Raw genomic sequence first — 19,876 nt, 5'->3', positions numbered from 1 at the left:
AAAAAAAAAATCATATTGTGTTGCTAAATCAAGCAGGCAGTGTCAGTTCTATGACTCAGCTGGTCATATGCAATATTGGAATGATAGCACTGCCCTGCCAGGGGGCTCCAGATTTTTTTTTTAAATTTGCAATGAAAATGCTTCAATCTGGTGCACTTTGAGATAAAAATGAAGAGGCTAGATCTATAAAGAACTACACACATCATATTAGATTATTATCATCTTTACTGTGCTATTATTGCCATTTGCCAACATCACAGTAGGCTACAAAACAACATTGGATAGGTCAGGGGTGGGCAACTTTGATGATGGAGAGGGCCACTATATTTCAAACTCACTCCAGAGGGCCACAATGCATATAGTCAAAAGTAGATGATCTACAAGCTCAAAACGTGTCGCAGTGTGATGCATTTTGAGCTTGTAGATCTGCTTTTTTGCTATTTTTTAAATTGGAATCCTGAATTATTTTCACCTATTTATTAATTGGTATCCGGAAAAGTAATATTTTTTATTTAATTTCAAATACATTTATATGTTATGTTAACTTTATGATTATGAACTGAAACGCAAATATTGGACATAAAAATGGCTAGTACTAGTCATTAAGCTACTAATATAGACTGAAGTAATTAAAGTGGGGCATGTTTGGAATTGTAACAACATATCAAATCAATAACATATCAGTATTCTGATATTAACCTGCAGACCGCATTAACTGAGTCTGTGCTCAGAGAATACATTCTTCAGCGTGTCCACAATAGTCCACAGCCCACTTTGCCACTTGCTCTGATCCACTGCATCAATAGCACCCCTCCCCCCAATGGCAGAAGAGCTTCTAGTGAATATCACTGCCAAATCACTAGAAAACCAATCCAGCACAAAAGGTAGTTTTATATTTTATTATTGACATTATTAAAAAAAAATGTTTAGGGGTCAAGGAGGTCGGGTTGAGGGGACCCCCTTTGACCCCTCGTGGCGCCGGGCCTGTGTGCAGGATGGGAACGTGAGGTTCCCCCAGAGTTGGTGTCGAAGTGTGCTTGAGCAAGACGCTGAACCCCTAATTGCTCCCGATGTGCAGGTTGGTGCCTTGCGTGGTTTCCTCCACCATCGGTGTGTGAATGGATGAATGTGATGCACAATCTCTGTAAAGCGCATTGGATAAAAGCACTATATAAATGCACCATTTACTTTTTCACACATGTTAAAAAAATACAGATAATAGCCAATCTACAAGCTCACAGCGTGTCGTGAGCTTGTTTATCGGCTGTTTTCACTATGAATGCAGAGGTGTGCCTTGAGATTTTGACTTTGACTGAAAAAGTTAAAAAACCACTGATACAGACTATATGTACATCAATGTGATCTCTAATGGCCCCTTCGCTAAACCACACCCCAAAAGTGATTGTCCAATGCCACATGCGTCTCAATGGGTGAGAAGGAGAGCTTGCCAGACCTTGGTCTGGCGGAGTGGAGTGGGTGGGGCTTAGCAAAGGGTCAATGTTACATTTCCTAACTTATGTTCAGGTCTGGACTCTGCTCAGCTGAAACCGGCCAAAGAATGCACCCCCATCGAGTACCCCAAACCGGACGGCAAGCTGAGCTTCGACCTGCTGTCCTCGGTGGCTCTGAGCGGCACCAACCATGAAGGAGACCAGCCGGCCCACCTCACCCTGAAGGACGACAGCGTTCCTGTAGACAGGAACCTGGCCATCTTCGATGGACCCGAGCAACGCTTCTGTCCTGCAGGTAAACGCGTCACCAGAGCACAAAACACAAGAGGCCCTCATTTATCAAAGTGGTGTAGACAGAATAATTGCCGTACGTGGAAATCTCCGCAAGCATTATCATTCCATCGTAACTTTGACTTTTGATGTACTTCACGACCAAAGCTCACGTCTGGTCGGCAGCTAGTGTAGGAGTTGTCTACACACCCGTTTTTCTGTCGTAGACAAGCGGAGCAGTATTGTCTGACCATGTGAAAAAGGAAAAAAAAGTAAAGGCTCAACGATGTCTCATGAGGCTACAAGTGTACAAGCAATTAAAATAGCGCAATTAAAAACAATATAACATGTTTACAATGTTAAAAGTTAGATGCTTCATTATTCAGCTCTTTAAACAGTGCTTTACTGTCTCTGTTAAGACATACTGTATGAGCGCATACTGTACATGTGAGAGGATTTTTGGAGCACTGCCTGCACTGGAATATTTATTACATGGAGACATTGGAGAGTGAAGGTTCGCCCTTTGCAGACGTTTGCTTCTTGTTTGATGTAGTTTTATAGAGAGACAATAAAATCATGACTCGTACACCAAATGACAATAATACACTTCACGGATTATTGACGAATTAAAACAATTGCTTCAGAATTGACAGAGTATGGTAGAGTCAAACTGCCGGTGTCCTTACAACCAAACATTTATTTTTGTGCTCAAGACCGCCTGTCTCCACTCAGCTGTGACTGCATTTTTTATTTTATTCATGATTCAGGTTTTAGATCATAATATATCTTTACTTACGGCTAGAATAAAAGAAGACCCATATATTTTCTTTCTTTTCTTCCCTTGCACTGCTCAATTAATACAACACCCAGTTGGGGTGGGGGTGGGGGTGTGTGTGGGGTCAGTCCAGGGCTTAAAGTTCTCAGTCCTGGGGACTGATTTCAGTCCTGAGGATTTCATAGGGGTCATTTAATGACATCAGTGCAGATTTGCAAAAAAACATTTTCAGTCTTGGGATTTTTTGGGGCTTTAAGCCCTGGACGGTCAGTCACTAAGGGGACTCAGGGGAGGGGATGAGCAGCGTACTCTTTCGGTCGTGTGTGACGCATGTCCGTCGTGTGTGTGGTTTCAGTGGCTAATAATCATGTTTGGCAGGACATCGTCGTGGTCTCAAGTGTGTCCAAAATCTCAGTTAATTAAAACGTAATCCCCCCCCAGGTGTCTACGAGTACGTTCCTATGGAGACGGGCGAAGGGATGCGGCTGCAGATCAACGCTCAGAACTGTGTTCACTGTAAAACATGCGACATCAAAGACCCCAGTCAGAACATCAACTGGGTGGTCCCCGAGGGCAGCGGGGGGCCCGCCTACAACGGCATGTGAACAACAGATGTGTTTTGTATTTTATTTCGTTCATATCATGATGAGGCCCAGCGGTACAGTAGTTCTCAAATGTTTTTTTTATTTTATTTTTTAATAGGACCTCCTATTCTCGCGTGGCCAGACTGTTGCCTCTCGCAATTTTCAAATGCTTCCGTCATACAGTCTGGAGAACGGAAGCTCTTTCCATGAGTAAGCGGCATCCCCTCACTTGGTGCAGCAGCACAGTGTTAATTCCATGATACTTTTCTGTGTTAAACTATCCGCGCACAAATAACATGAATCTCCCGCTCGTATGACTCGGTTGTGTTTCCAAATGCACTACAGTTCCATGAGCACCGCGTCGTGATTGGTCGAATATCTTTCCACTCTGAGCAGCAGAGACAGCTTCCGTTACTCTGCTCTTGGGAGCTGTAGTTCCAGACTCTATGTAGCATTCAGGAGCTGTAGTTCCAGACTCTATATAGCATTCGGAGATGGTGGAATAGTTGTCTGGCTGTGCGAGACTACCCAGTTTGGTATGCATTTTAGGCCACGGACCCCTTAACTGTGAGTGTACAAATGGAACCGAATGGACATTTGTACACTCATAGTTACAGACCTGTAAGGGTCCATTCGGTTCCTCACTATCAGTCCTTTAGCTGGGGACCCCATCAAGTACCCGTGTTGAGGTTACCCTGGCAGTTGTGTCTGTTTAAAATGCCTTTCAGCGTTTAGCTGAATGGCTAAAGTGCCTACAAATGGACCAGAGTACAGCCTCTGTGCACGCACACACAAAACACATTTATATCTGCAGTAATACAGTTGATCCATTATTTAATGCTGCTTCTACAGCCCTCTATGGATGGAGCCAAAGGTTGTGTGACTCTTAACACACAAATATACATAATATATACTAGTCACATACATGCATTATGCATACATGCATAATAAATAGAAATGGAAATGTTCAATACTAATGAGCAAAGACATCAAAATTGAGTGTTCTGCAGGTGGGCATTAAAGCGGCACTATGTAACTTTTTTAATTTTGTCCAATCTGTATGCTAGAGTATGTGAATACCAATACGATATAACTTGTACAACCGGGGTGGTCGTATTTTTATTTTGTCTCCCTGCTCTTCAATTGAGACATTTAGACTTGTGTCAAAGGTCACATCTCACCTAGACAACGCAAGTTTTGACCCGATGGTCGAGATTCAAATTATCCCGAGCAAGGAGGCAAGCTATAATAATAATAATCTCTATTGTCCCAAAGGATATTGGTCACTCGTCACACGTCTGTTCAAACACCCACATCACCAAGACAATACATGAGGTCCCCAGTTTGTTTAATGCTGCGATGGCTGAGGGGACAAAACTCCTGCAGACCTGGTTTCCATGGCAAGGTTCTGTCTGCATCTTTGTCCAGATGGCATGAGGTTAAAAAAGCGATAGAGGATGATCAGTGTCATTTGATATTGAAAGTGCCAAGCATGTGATGGCCTTATTGTTCATATCAGAATTTAGAAAGTGTGTGTGTGTGGGAAGTCTGATCTTGGAAGCAATACGGGTAATACTGAAAGGTTTGTTTCTGTTGGGCATGGACACTATGGTGTAGAAACATGCCAAACAATAAGACAGAGCAGGTTGAATAATGCTTTTGTACAATAACAGAAGATTAGCTCAATGGTGAAGACTGCAGCACTTGTGTAGGAAACCAAGTTCCTATCCAGGGTAAAAGAGGAAAGTTACATAGTGCAGCTTTAAGTAGTTAAAACTATTTAACTACTGGTTGTATTTGTGAATTGTTGACCAAGTAAGTATAAAGTACTTTGTGTATATTTGTATGTTGTGAACAGAGGCTATCATGTGACCATTGATATGTTCAACACAGAGCGGTGCCTAAATGTTTTATTTCATGTAAACTTAGTGTTTTCAACATATGATTTGCAGGACACTGAAATGTACATATTAACAGAGAAAAAAAATGTAAGTGTTACTGAATAAAGTAGATTTGACTGTTGAATTGTTGCTTTATTAAAAAAAAGAAATGGAATTACTTTTGTGTTCAACAGTTCAAAGTGTTGAACTCATCTATTGAAGGCTTTTATCAACACAAACAAATAAATAATGAGAAAGCAGTTCGGAGCAAGACGGTAAAAGACAGTATGATTAACAGTGAAGACTTATCAGAATGCTGACAGGCTAAAACTCTTCCTTCATTGCTTCAGTTCCTCTTAATGTGCCACCAAAACACATTTGTGATTCATTCATTTCTCACATTATCTGACTCAAATGGTTGTGTTGCTCCCCTTAAAGGCCCAATGTGATTAGAAACCATAAAATAAACATGACCATGTGGGCAGCCTCAGCTGGGTGAAGACAAAACCGCCTTACTAAAACTGCATTTAGTGCTACTAGTAACTGCAACCTGAGTCTTGATTAAGAAACTGATTTGATTCATAATGGGGTATGGATGGATGGATGTTCCAAAATATAATTTTCCATTTACAAATTATTTCAGAATGCATGTGAATATAACCCTAATGTATCATGTTCAAATGGCCTGGACTGGGCCTTTAACAGAAGCCTTTCATATTTGTTTTTTCTCTTTTTGAAATTTGTATCCCCTTTATTCTCCAAATGTAGTCATTCTATCAATTCCCCCATTAAGTCCCTTATCTCTGGTGACCCCTACTGGTTGGTCTTAGTTAGTGTAGTTGACTCCTCCAACAGTGGTAAGACAGTAACAAAGTACATTTACTAGTATTTATATACCTTTGCATATTTACGCACTTTCACTGCACTACATTTCAACGACTACATATTGTACTTTTGACTCCACTACATTTATAGGAAGGGGGGGAAAAAGTACATTATGAATGAACCACTTAGCCCTTTGTCAAATAGTGGAAAATAGGCTATCTACATGATTGCTTTTTTTTTTTACTTTAATTTTACTTTTAAAAGCAAGTACTGCCAATTTGACAGCAACTTTCACTTCGTAGTCGAATTTGTATACTTTGCAGATTCCTCCCAGTTCACGTCTCCAGTGAACAGATGACCAACCTGTAGGTTAAGGCCTATCCATGAATAGGCCTTAAGTCACTAGTGCAGTGACCGATCGCCCTCCCCACCCGAGCGCCCCGCCCCCAACAAAGCTTCAGTATTTCATGCGAACATTTTGGCGTAGACCTTCTTCTCCTTCTCCTTCTCTTCTTTCACCTTGAGCTGAACTCTCTTCATCTCGTTGCTGATGGCTGTCAATCAAACACAAAACAAGGCTTTCAGTTAACCCATTTTGACCTGAGATCAGATTCTAAAAATGTCTTCTACATCCTGACAGTTTTCTGAAAAAGCTGTCGTTCTTAGATTTTTCAAAAATAGCTAAAGCATAACATAATGCTAACACCAAAAGGGGTTCCCGCCCAGAATGAGTTAAGATGTCAGACGTGACATTTTGAAGATAACGCAGGTCCAGGGAACTAGTTTGATAATGGTTCTGCAACGGCATTGGTTAGTACCACGGTCAATATGTCGAACGTTAAGCTATATATAATCAAGTGATATAAACATATTGTCCCACCTTTGTCCTCGGGTGTTATTTCTTGGGCTTTCTTCAGATCGGTCTGTAATGGAAAACAAGTTCATAAAAGTAAGTCAGCATAATTATGCATTGTCAGACTCATTACTGACCACCTGTCCTTTCTAAAACAAATCCACCCAGAACTTGTTTTTAGCCCTGCCAGCAACACGCCAGGCCTGCAGGTCCACAACAAATCGTTCCAACTTGCAACCAATTCAAACTGCTGCAATGTCTCTGCTCTGCTCTAATGAATTGCTTCAGCTTTGAAGAGAACAAGGAGGATTTTGTGGATGTTTACCATGGCTTTGAAGAGAACAAGGAGGATTTTGAGGTTATTTACCGTGGCTTTGCTGAAGTCCTTCAGCCCCTGCCAGGCCTGCGCCCGCCGAAACAGAGCCTTGGTGTTGGCCTGGTTAATCTCCAGAGCCTGGAGAATGAAAACCAAAACACACACACAGGTGTTACTATCCATCTATAAATGCACCAAGGCATAAAAGAGGGACACAGACAGATGGGTGGAACGGGTACTCTGACACGGGTGGGGCATGGATCTCCAACTTCCATCGTTACCGACCCGGTGCTCTACAGCCAGGCACCGGTCTAGTACGTGTAAGGACAGCAAAGTTTTAGCATGGAAATCTTTCATTATAAATGAAAGCTAACACGTTACCCCCTCTATAGCTCTGTCGGGTTCAGGGAAATGGTCCTCGCAAGGTTGATTGCTCACGTTCTACCTCCTGTACTATATCTGTGGGAACATCTGCAATAGTTTTGTCCATAATAGCATGTAACTTACTTCACTGTGTGTTGAGGCTGTGGCTGTCACGATTACACATTTAAGTTGACGATTAATTGTCACACAAATAAAATAATTGCAATTAACGATTTAATTGTGACAGGCTGTGTGTGTGTGTGTTAGGCATGTGTATGTGGTACCTCAGTGCAGCTGTTCACAGCATCAGTTTCAGTTTACAGGCTGCAGTGTTCAGCATGCAGCAGAGTGTGTGTGTGCGTGCGTGCGGTGGGTGTGTGCGCGACCTCAGTGCAGCTGTCCACAGCATCCTGCCACATGGTCAGTGTGTGTGTGCGTGCGTGAGGTGTGTGCGTGCGTTAGGTGTGTGCGTGACCTCAGTACAGCTGTCCACAGCATCCTGCCATAGATTCATTTTCAGCTTGCATGCTGCGGTGTTCAACATGCAGCTGATGGCCGTGGGCTCCAGCTGCTGCTGCTGCTCCTCGCTCGCCTCCTCCCCGCACGCCTCCAGGTACCTGCGGCCAGTGGTGGAGAAGGTACTCTGTTAATGCTAACAATGGGATAAGGAAGTACTAAGGAGGATTGTTTCACCCTTTTCGGAACACAAGCTGGACAAAGACATCGTTATTACACAATAAAAGATGGATATACCAAACAAACTATTCCAAGAAGTACTTGAAGACGATGTTCTTTCTCAAAATATGCTTCAAACGTCATGTTATAATTTATGTCCTTACTTTAAGATTTTTTAGAGTTATTACTTTTCAGGGCCCTAAACAAAATGTTATTTAGCAAAAATGTAAGCACTTTATTTCAGAACTTCTTGGCTGTTTGAGTGAATTTGTTTGGTTTGTGTATATACACAGTATATTCATGTATTTTTCCACTCTCAATGTCTGTATGAGAGCAGGACCTAGTGACCTTTGTCTCTTATTTTTATTGTTGTCTTCCTATTGTATTTGTACAATCATCTGTCTTTAATTATTATTTTTGTATCATGCTTTTAGAATTTCATCTAAATGAAGTACATGTTTTCTGGGGCCCTTGTGCCTTTAAATGATGTCATCAAATTGACCATCACAAGCTGCACCTCTTGTCTAATCACAGACTGACTATTAACATGTGTTTGCCGCGGACCACCAACACCTGTGTACTGTGCGCACACACACACACACACACACACACACACACACACACACACACACACACACACACACACACACACACACACACACACACACACACACACACACACACACACACACACACACACACACACACACACCACCCCCCCCCCCCCCCCAATGGTTGTGATGAAGGAGTCAGAAGCAAAGAAGCCGCTTGGCGTCTGACCTGAGAGATTTGGAGTATTTGCTGACGGCAGACGTCCAGTCCTGCTTCTTGAAGAAGTCATTTCCAATATTCTTGATGGCCTCGGCCGCAGCAACCACCTGCTCCACCTGGGAGGTGAGATAAACACACACTGAAATAAGACCTCCACCACTTCAAAAGGGTTTAAAGGTGTAGGGAAACGGAAATGGTGGGCCTTTTATTTTGAAGTCTCAGCTTGAAACGCTGGCTCTGAAGTTTCTGAACCAATCGATATGGTCTAAAAGTATGGACAACTTATTTTTCATTTCACTTTAAAAGCTAATGACTTGTGCTAATGTTTAATATTAAATTAAAATACAAATGGAAAGAGGTGCCTAGTCAGGGATCATCACCATGCCGGCTTGTGGTGGTCGTTCAAAACCAGTGTTGTTTTTGGCAGCAAATCAGTTTTAGTCACATTTTATTCACCTGGAATGTTTTAGTGTTTGTCTAGTTTTAGTCGACTAAATATAAGATTTTAGTCGACTAAATCTACAGTTGATTTAGTCGACTAAAATGAATTTTGGTGGGCCTTGATGCCGTCGTAATGACTGTTTTTACACTTGCTGAAAATAGCCGATCTACAAGCTTGCGACGCGTTGTGAGCTTGTAGATCTTCTATTTCCATCATGCAACAAAGTGTAAAAATGAATGACTTACTAGTCCCTTCCTAACATTTTAGTCTAGTTTTTATTTGTTGACGAAATTGTCAGTATATTTAGTCTTAGTTTTAGTCATCATAGCTTAGTTTTCATTTAATTTTTGTCAGTGAAAAAAGGTAGTCGACGAACATTTTCCGTCTTAGTTTTAGTCGACGAAATCAACACGGTTCAATTCTGCATAAAGAGAACATTCTACTTCTGGTACCTTTAAGTATATTTTGACACCAATACTTTAGTACATTTTGACTACCGTACTTTTACTAACTGTAAATTATAGGCTTTAACCTCCCAGAGCAACATGAGTCAACATCACGTTTAAAATCAATGGTTTGATGAACTAATTTACGTTTTTGACGTCGACGTCGGAGTCCTCGGGGAAGTCTGGATGGACGTCTCCTGAGCCGTCGTTAGGGGCCACGCCCCAGCTGTCTCCGTCCTTGTGTTCTCCACACTCTGCTATGGCGCACAGCTGGACAGGAGAGAGAGGATACATGATTTAAATCAGTGACAGAACATTTATTTGTTTTTGTGTGTGTGTATGTGAGAGAGTGACGTTAAACTGCTCCGTTGCAACTGCCATCGTCAATGTAGTAGGTGCAGTGGTTGCATTTACAACTTCTGTGGACTATGTAGCAAATAGCAGATCTATAACATCACAAGCGGTCGCAACTTGTGAGCTTGTAGATCGGGCTAGAGTGAAAGGGTCACGCCTGTGTGGGGCGCTCTTGTCGTGTGTGTGTGTAAGTAACCCTTCGCAAGGCTAAATCATTTGGTTGCCAGTGGTCTTTGGGAGCTGGGAAGAGGGAGTCCCATTCACTCAAGCAGTGCCAGGGTTTGTGGCCGTGTTTGGAGGGTGAAGCCAGCGTGGGACAGGTTCAAATTCCTTGTCCTGCCTGAACTACCGCAAGTTACGCCCTTGAAAAAAAAGGTCTTTATGCACCACAAACGTGACAAATGAAAGATCCTACAATGAATCAGCATATTTCACACTACTATCAAACTACGGGGTGCATATTTAGTTTAGACTCATAATAGTTGGTGCATCTGCCTCTTTCCAGCCTGATTCGCTGCGTTCCGTGATTTGTTTTGTCACTTCGCCACTCAGTCTGGAAAGCCTCCTATCTCCAAGGTAGGCAGGACATGCCAAAACGGAGAATCGACCCGAGGCTTCTAATTGGTCTGTGGTGCGGGCTGGGACACAAACTCTGCAACGTCCCCTTATCGTTCACTAAACTCACCCCACACCGCCATCAGTTTGTTTGGACTACGGAAACAAATTTGCGTTTACTTTTTCACCCCATTTCATGAAAGAAATTGCATTGCTTTATCGCAAAACACAATATTTGCGTTCTTAATTTAAAACTAAAGTCTGTAAGGAACATTTGCCTATCTTTTAATGGATTTTTTATGGATTTCAATTATTCCCCAGCATTACATTCAGCCACGAGCAAACAAGTTAAACACACTCTTATCAGTCTTGGTTGAATAGACGGCAGCTTCTTCTAAATTAATCCCCACCCACGGTGACCCACCCAACCACCCCCACACACACACACACAGTGTTTATTGAAGGAGGTTTTCGAGTTTCCAAAGTTTACACAAAAGACGGTAATCAAAACAGTAATGGAGAAACGCTGGCAAAGTATTAAACCAGACTTTTCAATAGAAATTAATTTCACATCTGACGTCGCAGGTAGTTGCATGTTGTAAGGAGTTGCATGTTGTAAGGAGTTGCATGTTGTAAGGAGTTGCTTGTTGTAAGGAGTTGCATGTTGTAAGGAGTTGCATGTTGTAAGGAGTTGCATGGTGAATGGTGGTTTGGCCGTGGTTTGGGCCGTGGATTCGCATTGCGTCAGAATGAGTTCTAGTACAAGTCTGCCCCAGCCTGCGGTCCTCCGCGATGACGCAGGACCAGCTCAGTGGCCTTGTGGTTAGAGTGTCCGCCCTGAAACTGGGAGGTCGGGGTTCGATCCCCGGCCGGGTCATACCAAAGACTGTAAAAATGGGACCCAATGCCTCCCTGCTTGACACTCAGCATCAAAGGGTTGGATTGGGGGTCAAATCTACTAATCAAATGATTCCCGAGCGCGGCGCACGCTGCGGCTCACCGCTCCAAGAGATGGGTCAAATGCGGAGAACAAATTTTACTGTGGTAACGTGTGACAAATCGTATGACTTTGACTTTGACGCGATCAGACTTAAAAAGTGACTTTAATAATGTGGACGTATGACGAGGGGATTCATCCACTCATTCATCCTTGTATGCTCACTCACTAAGCTTGTACTTTACGTTACCTTAACAGGGACGTCGTCATTAGTCTCCATGCCCTCCAGTGTCTTGACGACGCCCATGCCCTTGAGCACCTGACCGAATATCACGTGCTTGCCGTCCAGGTGAGGGGTGGGCACGGTGGTGATGAAGAACTGAGAGCCGTTGGTGTCTGGCCCGGCGTTGGCCATGCTGAGCAGACCCGCTTTGTCATGCTGTATGTGTGGAGAACCGCAAACCAAAGAATATACATTAACCACATTAAGTTGCCGTGCCTATTTTGGCCATGACATAAAAATAAAGATTTTTCATAAAACAGTGTCACACAAGTACCAAAAATAGCAGATCTACAAGCTCGTTTTGAGCTTGTCGATCGATCTGCTATTTTTTTATTTAATATTTTGGACTGAGGCCGATTCTAAAACACCTCTAAATCCTGACCTACGTTTTCTGAAAAACTTCAAATATTTATATAGCAGCATCAAAATGTTTACATTTTTGAATACTGTACATACTGTACAGAAACCCAAGAGGGGTTCCAGTCCAGAAGGATTAGAACGCCAAAAGACCAACCTTGCTATTTTCAAATGCTTCCGTCATACAGTCTGGAGAACGGAAGCTCTGATCATGATAAAGTGGAAGTGAACCCTCCTCCCAACTTCTGTTTCGTCTTTACAGTCACGCAAATTTATCCTAATATAAATCTAAATCATCTAAGCATACTGTATATATCTTAGCTGCCTGGTAGAAATAAAAGTTTAAAATATATTTTCGTGAACGGAAATGGCAGCTTCCGTGCTCGGATTTCGGGAGGGGTAGTTCCAGACTATAGACTCTATAGCATTTGGAGATTGTGGAATAGTTGTCAGGCTACGTGAGTCTAATTAAACATTAACAGCATTCAGGCCTGGGCCATGGCTCAATGGTCCAGGCACCTTGGCTGGTAACCCAGTCTGGCAGTGTGCCGCGGGTTCGACTCCTGATCCCGACGGCCTTTACTGCATGTCTTCCCCCCATCTTTCTCCCCATTTCCTGTCAGCCTACTGTCTGTCCCTCCATAAGAAAATATAAAATAAAGGCGAAAGCCACAAAAAACATAAAAACATTAACAGCATTCAAACAACAATGGCTTCATCACCTTATAATGGAAGTTTTCATCTGCAAACTTCTCTCCGTAGATGCTCTCGCCTCCGGTGCCATTATGGTTGGAGAAGTCTCCTCCCTGGAGCATGAACTTCTTGATAACTAATGTGAAGCAGACGGAATAAGATTGTATAACAGTGCAACGCTTAATCAAACTATCAGTGCACATGGGGGGGGGGGGGGGGGGGTCACGACCTGAAAAGGTTGAAAACCACAGCTGTAGTTTACAATCATAAAGTTAGAGAAGCTCCGATCGATCGGCCACCGATCGGTGATCGGCCGATATTCACTCCAAACGACGGTGATTGGCAATTTACCAGATCTAGAGAAACCAATCTTTTATACCATTTAAGTGGTATAAAAGTCAATCAGATATATAGTATAATATCATTTTTCATCTTTGTGACAGGCCTCAACATTCTCCCCTTCCTCCCCACACACACAGGAACAGTTTTGATGTGGAATTTTGACATATGATAATTTTGGAAATATTAAAATATTCCCCTTACGCACAAGATTGGTATCGGCCCGATCTGTGATTGGGGTCGGTCCCAAAAAAACCTGGTCGGAGCAACGTCTAATAAAAGCTGACTTACTCCTGTGGAACGGACATCCTTTGAAGTGCAGCGGTTTCCCCGTCGACTGGCCGGTTCCCTTCTCTCCCGTGCAGAGCGCCCGGAAGTTCTCTGCAGTCTTGGGGGTGATGTCAACAAACAGCTCGAAAACTATTCTTCCAACTGTGGTAGGGTAAAAAAAAAGACAACGTTACTGGGAAGTTCAACTGGAAATCGAGAGGCATGCAACCAATAAGTGACTGGCCCATTTTTTTTTTCTTTTTTTTTTTTTTATATTTGTTTTTTGGCTTTTCTGCCTTTATTGATAGTATCAAGTGAAGACAGGAAAGAGGGAGACATGCAGCAAAGGTCGTCATGAATGAACGGGACTCGAACACGCAACGCACTGTCAGGCCAAGGCCTATATGTGGCATGCGCCTGGACCACTTGGACAGCACAACGCATTGTGAGCTATATTTTCGAATGGCCAAAATGGTTCATGTATGTTTTGTAATAACCACAATCTACATAGTAGCTATAGTAACTAACGTTTTAAAATAAAAGTAGTGGAGGAAAAAATATTTGGATACCGAGATGTAGTAGAAGTAAAAGTAGTGGAAATTGGAAAAGAATATCTACTTAGTTACTTTTCACCACTGCCATTTAGTGATTTATGTCAGTGGTTCTACACTGTGAGACAGATGTAACAATGATTACCATGAGTCCATCCAATACGAGCTGATACTTGATTTTCTTTATTCAAAAACAGCCATTTAATTCTGACCCATTTTGGGGCCCCGAACCAGCGGCTGAGAAACACCTTTCCCGTGCAAACAAAGCGGATCGTTTGTGTGTAATAAACGGTTACCGAGTTAATAACATGTGAATTATATTATGTGAATTCTGTCACAAACACTACATAAGTCAAAAACACAGCAAAAACACGTGGTTCATTCACTGACACATGCAAGAAGCTCCACTATTAATCCACCTAAAAATACACTTATTTCACTTGAAATGACCAATCATAACATAAACTCTCATTACTCTTAACACACGAACAGCGATTAAGATTACCAAAATATGGGCATAAATCGATTTTCGTTCGGGGTGATTGATCATGAAAAAAGATCAATGAAGTATTCTCTTTGTATTATTATATTATTTCCACAGCAACTGAGGCAGAGAGATGCTATTGCTAAGCTAACCGGACAGGGCTAACAGTTCCCAATTTTAACTGACCTGTTTCGCCACCAACGCCTACATCAAAGAAGACACGGGGGTTTGCGGAGTTGGAAGGCTTGTTGGACGGTGCTTCGTGAGACATGTTTTTATTGAATAGAAAGACGGGTTGATTTTGAGAATGAATTTGTCTAAACTAGCTCTACGATCCTTCCAGTGAGTGACTCAGTGAACCGGGTGGTTGTCCTGGACTCCTAGTGGTGGCTGTGGTGTGGTGCGTCTGGTGTCCAGTGTTGCCACATTGTGTGACGGAAATGAGCAACCAGGTCTATGGAAACGAAATCAAGACCAAAAGAAGCAACACATGAGCATTGGCTATCTGAAAATACCGTCCGTAGTGTAGCCGATTAACAAAGCTCACAATGCGTCGCTTATAGATCTGCTATTTAAAAAATCACAGACCCAGCAGGTCCTGGCAGATGTCCAGCAGACCCTGGGTCATGACCTCCAAGGGAAAATACTCGACCAGTTGAAAAACTGGTTGTGATCCACTCCATACCGGGCCTTGTAAGTTGTACATGTAGTATGGCAGGTCCCATTCATTCAGCTCTCCGTTGAATGGCAGACCTCTCTTCTGACACTCATCCTCCTTTAGTTTGAGGAGGTTCTCTCTCTCCTTGTTTCTCAGTGGCTGGATGGAGACCTTCTCGGCAGACCATGCCATGTTGCTCTTCAGGACAAAGTCGACGTAGGTTTTGAAACCTTGCAAAGCGCTCTTCTGAGCACGGAGCTCCAACACCTCCCTGATGGCTAAATTGTCTTTATTTATTAACTTCTTCTCAAATATATATATATCCCTCAATATATATCCCTCAATATACTCTTTCCCGTCCAAGGCATATAAAAGGCATACATCTTGTCTTGTATGCCTTTTATCCATTCCCCAGTCCACATACTCAAGTATCTCGTTTGATTGATTGATTGATTGTATCCTCCGCAGTAAGACTGTCTTCGTCCACTTTCATTCCCAGAGCAAGAATCCTCTGGTAGACGTCCTTTCTCGTGCTCATGTCCACGTAAAACTCGGACAGCTTCTTACATGCATCTGTGCTGGCGTTCCTCACATCCTCACTGGGTGACGCACACCTGAGGAAGATCAATATGCTCCACTGGACAGTGTACTCAGCGTCCAGGTCAGCCAGGGCCTTCAGAGTGTTGTTGAAGGTGACACTGTCCAGGTCCAGGTAGCCCACGGCGTCGAACACCTTCTTGATCTTGGCGGTGATCTCGTCAGACATCCATCCGCTGGATCTGTTCGTTGCTGAGATCCCAGCGCAGGCGGCTCTGGATGCAAACCCTAGTAGGGCTGCTGATAGCCACCTCTCCTGTAGGCCCCATCGTAGTGAAATCCAATCACAGCTGAGCTGTCTGATCTCTGTGAGTCTGTTTGGATGTTAAACGTTTTGGAGGGGGTATATTGTTAGCCTGGCTAATAAGCCAGACTCAAATCACACTGTCGTGCAGGCAACTTTTTTTTGCCAAAGGCTGATTCGGTCTGGCTTATTAGTCAGGCTAGTATATTGTAACATGAAGGGATTTCCCTGCACCCTCCATCTGTGTTTGGACCCAAAGGTTTGGCAGCAAGGACTTCAGGTTATAGGCTCAGAAGGTCAGAGAAGGTTCAGAGCCTATAAACTCATCGATGCTCAGGTGTGTCTTCTAATAAAAAGGCATGCGGTTCAGGCATTCACGTTAGACAGTCTGTGATGTCACAGCTGTCTTTGTACTGAGGTTTGTGCCGTATTAAAAAGGAAAAATTGCCATAATATATGGCCATTCCCAGACGATGCCCTAATACAATCCCTGTTAAGCCCATATATGGGAATGTCAATATATGGCAAAAATCTCTCTCAAAAAGAAAAATCTTGAAGAAAAGTGACAATTTATGAATGTTTTCAAATCCACAAAATCTTGTATGGGGTTCTGTGGCACAAACTATTTTCAGAAGGTTGGATCTCAATTTGGGCCGTCCTTGACATGAAAACTGGTTTAAACAACATATGGAAACAAGCCTAAATAAACAACTACACTTTAGGAACAAGCCCCAAAAACCACAACCCGCAACCATGCAGCATTATTTACAAGCTACTTTTTAAGTCGCTTATTAATAAACCGACATGGCAACCCTGTTGATGTCCACATCTCGTGCATCGCGAGATTACCGTGGTTCTTTTGAGAATAGGCCAGGCCAGGGGTAGGATTTTCCCCAGTAAAAGATGATTGATTGATTGATTGATTGATTGATTGATTGATTGATTGATTGATTGATTGAACAGTTTGCAGAATGGTACAGTTCAAGGATAGTACAGGTCAATACAAAAACTGCTAAGATAATAAAACCAGAAAAAGACTTGTTTACATAAAGGGTCCTCCATTTTCAATTCATCAGAACATTATTGCAAAGACATACAAATATACACTTCCATGCAGAAAATAAATCATCATGGCTACAGATTATACACGGTTAGAAAAAAGGAAATGTGTACAGTATAGAAATATAGGGGGGTCGATCATCAACAGCAACATGATAGGCTATATTGTACATTTTAGCTCCTGATTGACGAATGTCATAGACATAGAAGAGCGTATACAATTCTAACAGAAAAAAGAGTGCTACCTAGGTGGTTGCTGCAGCCACTTCAAAATGCATATCTGTAGCCCAGGCCTACCTAAATATTGTTACATGCATTTGAAATTATTAATGCTTTTCATCATTTAGGCAAATAGGCATTTAGGCAAAAATGTTAACCTCTATCGACTATCGCCGTCTACTGATGAGGCTGTGTAGGTGCAAGTAACCATCAGGTCTGTTTTATATGTATCCTGGCAGCCAGAAAGGTCAAAGTTCATTAGTGATTAAGTGATACTGACCCTGTGTTGTTGCACACATTATTAGACAGTCAAACTATGGAATGTCGACTGTCGAGTCTGTCCATGTCATATGGTGGTCGAGACTATCTCTGCGGAAATTAACCGCAGAATACTTTCAAAGGTCAAGCGCTGCTTTCAGATTGGGGCCAGCCATTATAACTCTGGGACAATAAACCAACAAATTGAAGTTGAGCCTAAAGAAGAAGTTCTCTTTCTTTGTTTCAATACATGAAAACTGTGGTCCTTTTTGGGGCAGAAAAGCTTCGTTGATCCAATCGATCTCTCTCTGTCCCACCAGAATGGGGAGGAATGTAATGGCTTTTTTGTGTGGGGATGGAAAAAAGCCATTATATGGAATACCAACCATATATACTGTACAAAAGTAAAGCCTATCTGAAATCATGCACTGGGAAGGAATGCTCGATACCTGTTATCTTATCTTTCATTTCAAGTTAAACCCTACAAGTATGGCACAGAAGGTGTGACTAATACTAATTGATGATACCTCAGTGCAGTCATGCCAAATTGATATTTGGGGATGACTTTCACAACAAATGTACACAATGAGATTTTTGATAAATAATCGTGTGTAATGATGCTTATAATAATAAAAACAAAATAATAATAGACAAATAATAGAACAACTAGAACAGTCAGGTGTTTGTGCCTTTAAAACGGGCTTGTAAAAAGGGCTTGTAATATCATATTACGCTTCTCTCTCTCTCTCTCTCTCTCTCTCTCTCTCTAAATTCTTAACTTAACTAGCCTATAACTGATAGAATGTAGGTCTGCCACTATCATTGTCTCCACCAGGCCGAAGGCATGGGGAGAGAGTATATGTTTTGCACTCCGTCCGTCCGTGTGTGTGTCCGTCCGTCCGTGTGTCCGTCCGTCCATGTGTCCGTCCGTCCGTCCATGTGTCCGTTACCAGCTAATCTCCGGCACCGTTGGCCCGATCCATGCCAAACTTTTGCACACACTCCCTGCACTTCTTCTAGTTTGAATGGGCATCCCTTTCCTTTCCCTAAATGCTGCTATAGACAGACTAGGTTAAAGAACGACAATATATTTAGATATTTTATTTTGGAATCACTTGGCATTTGTTATCATTGATGTATCATTATGAGAGCTATATTAAAAAAAGAAGAAGACGAAGAATAAGAAGAAAACATTGATGTAGAACAAAGTGTGTTTAATCATAATTTACAGTTACAGTAGCTCAGCTGTCGTCTTTCTTGGTTGTTCTCCTTCATCAGGAAACGTTCTCTCTGGAAATAAATAAATAATAGGAACAATTACTGTGTGTTTGTGCGTGTGTGCGTGTGTGTGTGTGTGTGTGTGTGTGTGTGTGTGTGTGTGTGTGTGTGTGTGTGTGTGTGTGTGTGTGTGTGTGTGTGTGTGTGTGTGTGTGTGTGTGTGTGTGATACAGCGGAGAGAAGAGGGCATGTCTCATCATTAATTCAGAAGTATAGGGCCTATAGAGGTATAGTAGAGAACTTGTTATAGTTTGAGTGGTGTTTAAAGGCAGGGGAGGATTATCCAACAGGCCTGTTGGGCCCAAGCCCAGGGGCCTCTGAGCTAGGGGGGCCCCTGAGCTTCAGCCTCCGGCTCAAGCTTAGGGGCCCCCAAAAAGTGCAAAGTTAATAACAGTTAACTTATTACCTTCGAACTTTTTGCCAGTAATGGGCTTATCATGTCAATAAAATAACCCCAAATGTCCTAAACCAGTGGTTTTCAACTGATTGTGAATGAGGGACCGCCACCCTGACTTAGAATCAACCTGGGGACCACTGTTGGGTTGGGTGGGGATATGGGCTAAGGTTAGTGCTCTTGTATCACTTGCTATGCATCCCATGTGTATACAACATCCCACTGTGTCTCAACTCTCAACCAATGGTCCATTGACTAATAATGTCCTAATAATAATGACTCATCCAGACATTCCGGTGAACTTCCCCCTCTTGAGATTTTAACTCCCTTTTTCTGTTGAATTTCTTGACCTCCCACTTTTCAGTAAATGACTGCATGGACGGTCATCAATCAATGTCACCAGGTCATTCAGTTCACTGTTTCTCAACTAGTAGAAAGAAAATGTAAAAACAATCTACAAATCCTACATTACTAAATGCATGGTCAGGGACCACATGCAATACATCCACGGACGACCTGTTGAAAACCCCTGTCCTAAACCATCATGATACATGTTACTGCAAGTGTTTAAACCCTTAGTTTATCCATAAGGCTTCCAGAGGGAGGTCTCAAAAAACAAGGGGGGGCCCTTTGCATGTGTGTGGCCCAGGGGCCCTTTATCTCTAGATCCGCCTGTGTTTAAAGGGAGTAGGGAG

General features: G+C 42.5%; 2 protein-coding genes across 2 annotated transcripts in view; one reads left to right on the top strand and one right to left on the bottom strand.

Moving 5' to 3' along the window:
* etfdh (electron transfer flavoprotein dehydrogenase) overlaps positions 1-4,398 on the top strand; it is a 43,933-nt gene extending 39,535 nt beyond the window's left edge. The window contains exons 12-13 of the mRNA XM_079510437.1: positions 1,525-1,746; positions 2,938-4,398. Coding sequence (XP_079366563.1) covers positions 1,525-1,746; positions 2,938-3,101 — 386 coding nt within the window. The 3' untranslated portion in view covers positions 3,102-4,398. The remainder of the gene's footprint in view (positions 1-1,524; positions 1,747-2,937) is intronic.
* Positions 4,111-14,893, bottom strand: ppid (peptidylprolyl isomerase D). The gene is made up of 10 exons (XM_079510450.1): positions 14,661-14,893; positions 13,461-13,601; positions 12,860-12,966; positions 11,748-11,936; positions 9,799-9,921; positions 8,773-8,879; positions 7,793-7,934; positions 7,006-7,092; positions 6,666-6,708; positions 4,111-6,339 (listed from the first exon to the last, which is right to left on the bottom strand). Exons 1-10 carry the CDS (start codon positions 14,743-14,745, stop codon positions 6,251-6,253), a joined length of 1,113 nt encoding a protein of 370 aa, XP_079366576.1. The 5' UTR covers positions 14,746-14,893; the 3' UTR covers positions 4,111-6,250.
* Between the last annotated feature and the right edge of the window lie 4,983 nt (positions 14,894-19,876).

Source organism: Electrona antarctica (genome assembly GCF_951216825.1).
Source record: "Electrona antarctica genome assembly, chromosome: 1".
Classification (NCBI taxonomy): domain Eukaryota; kingdom Metazoa; phylum Chordata; class Actinopteri; order Myctophiformes; family Myctophidae; genus Electrona; species Electrona antarctica.
The sequence above is the reverse complement of the archived record's forward strand: the minus strand, read 5'-3'. Positions and strand labels throughout refer to the sequence as shown.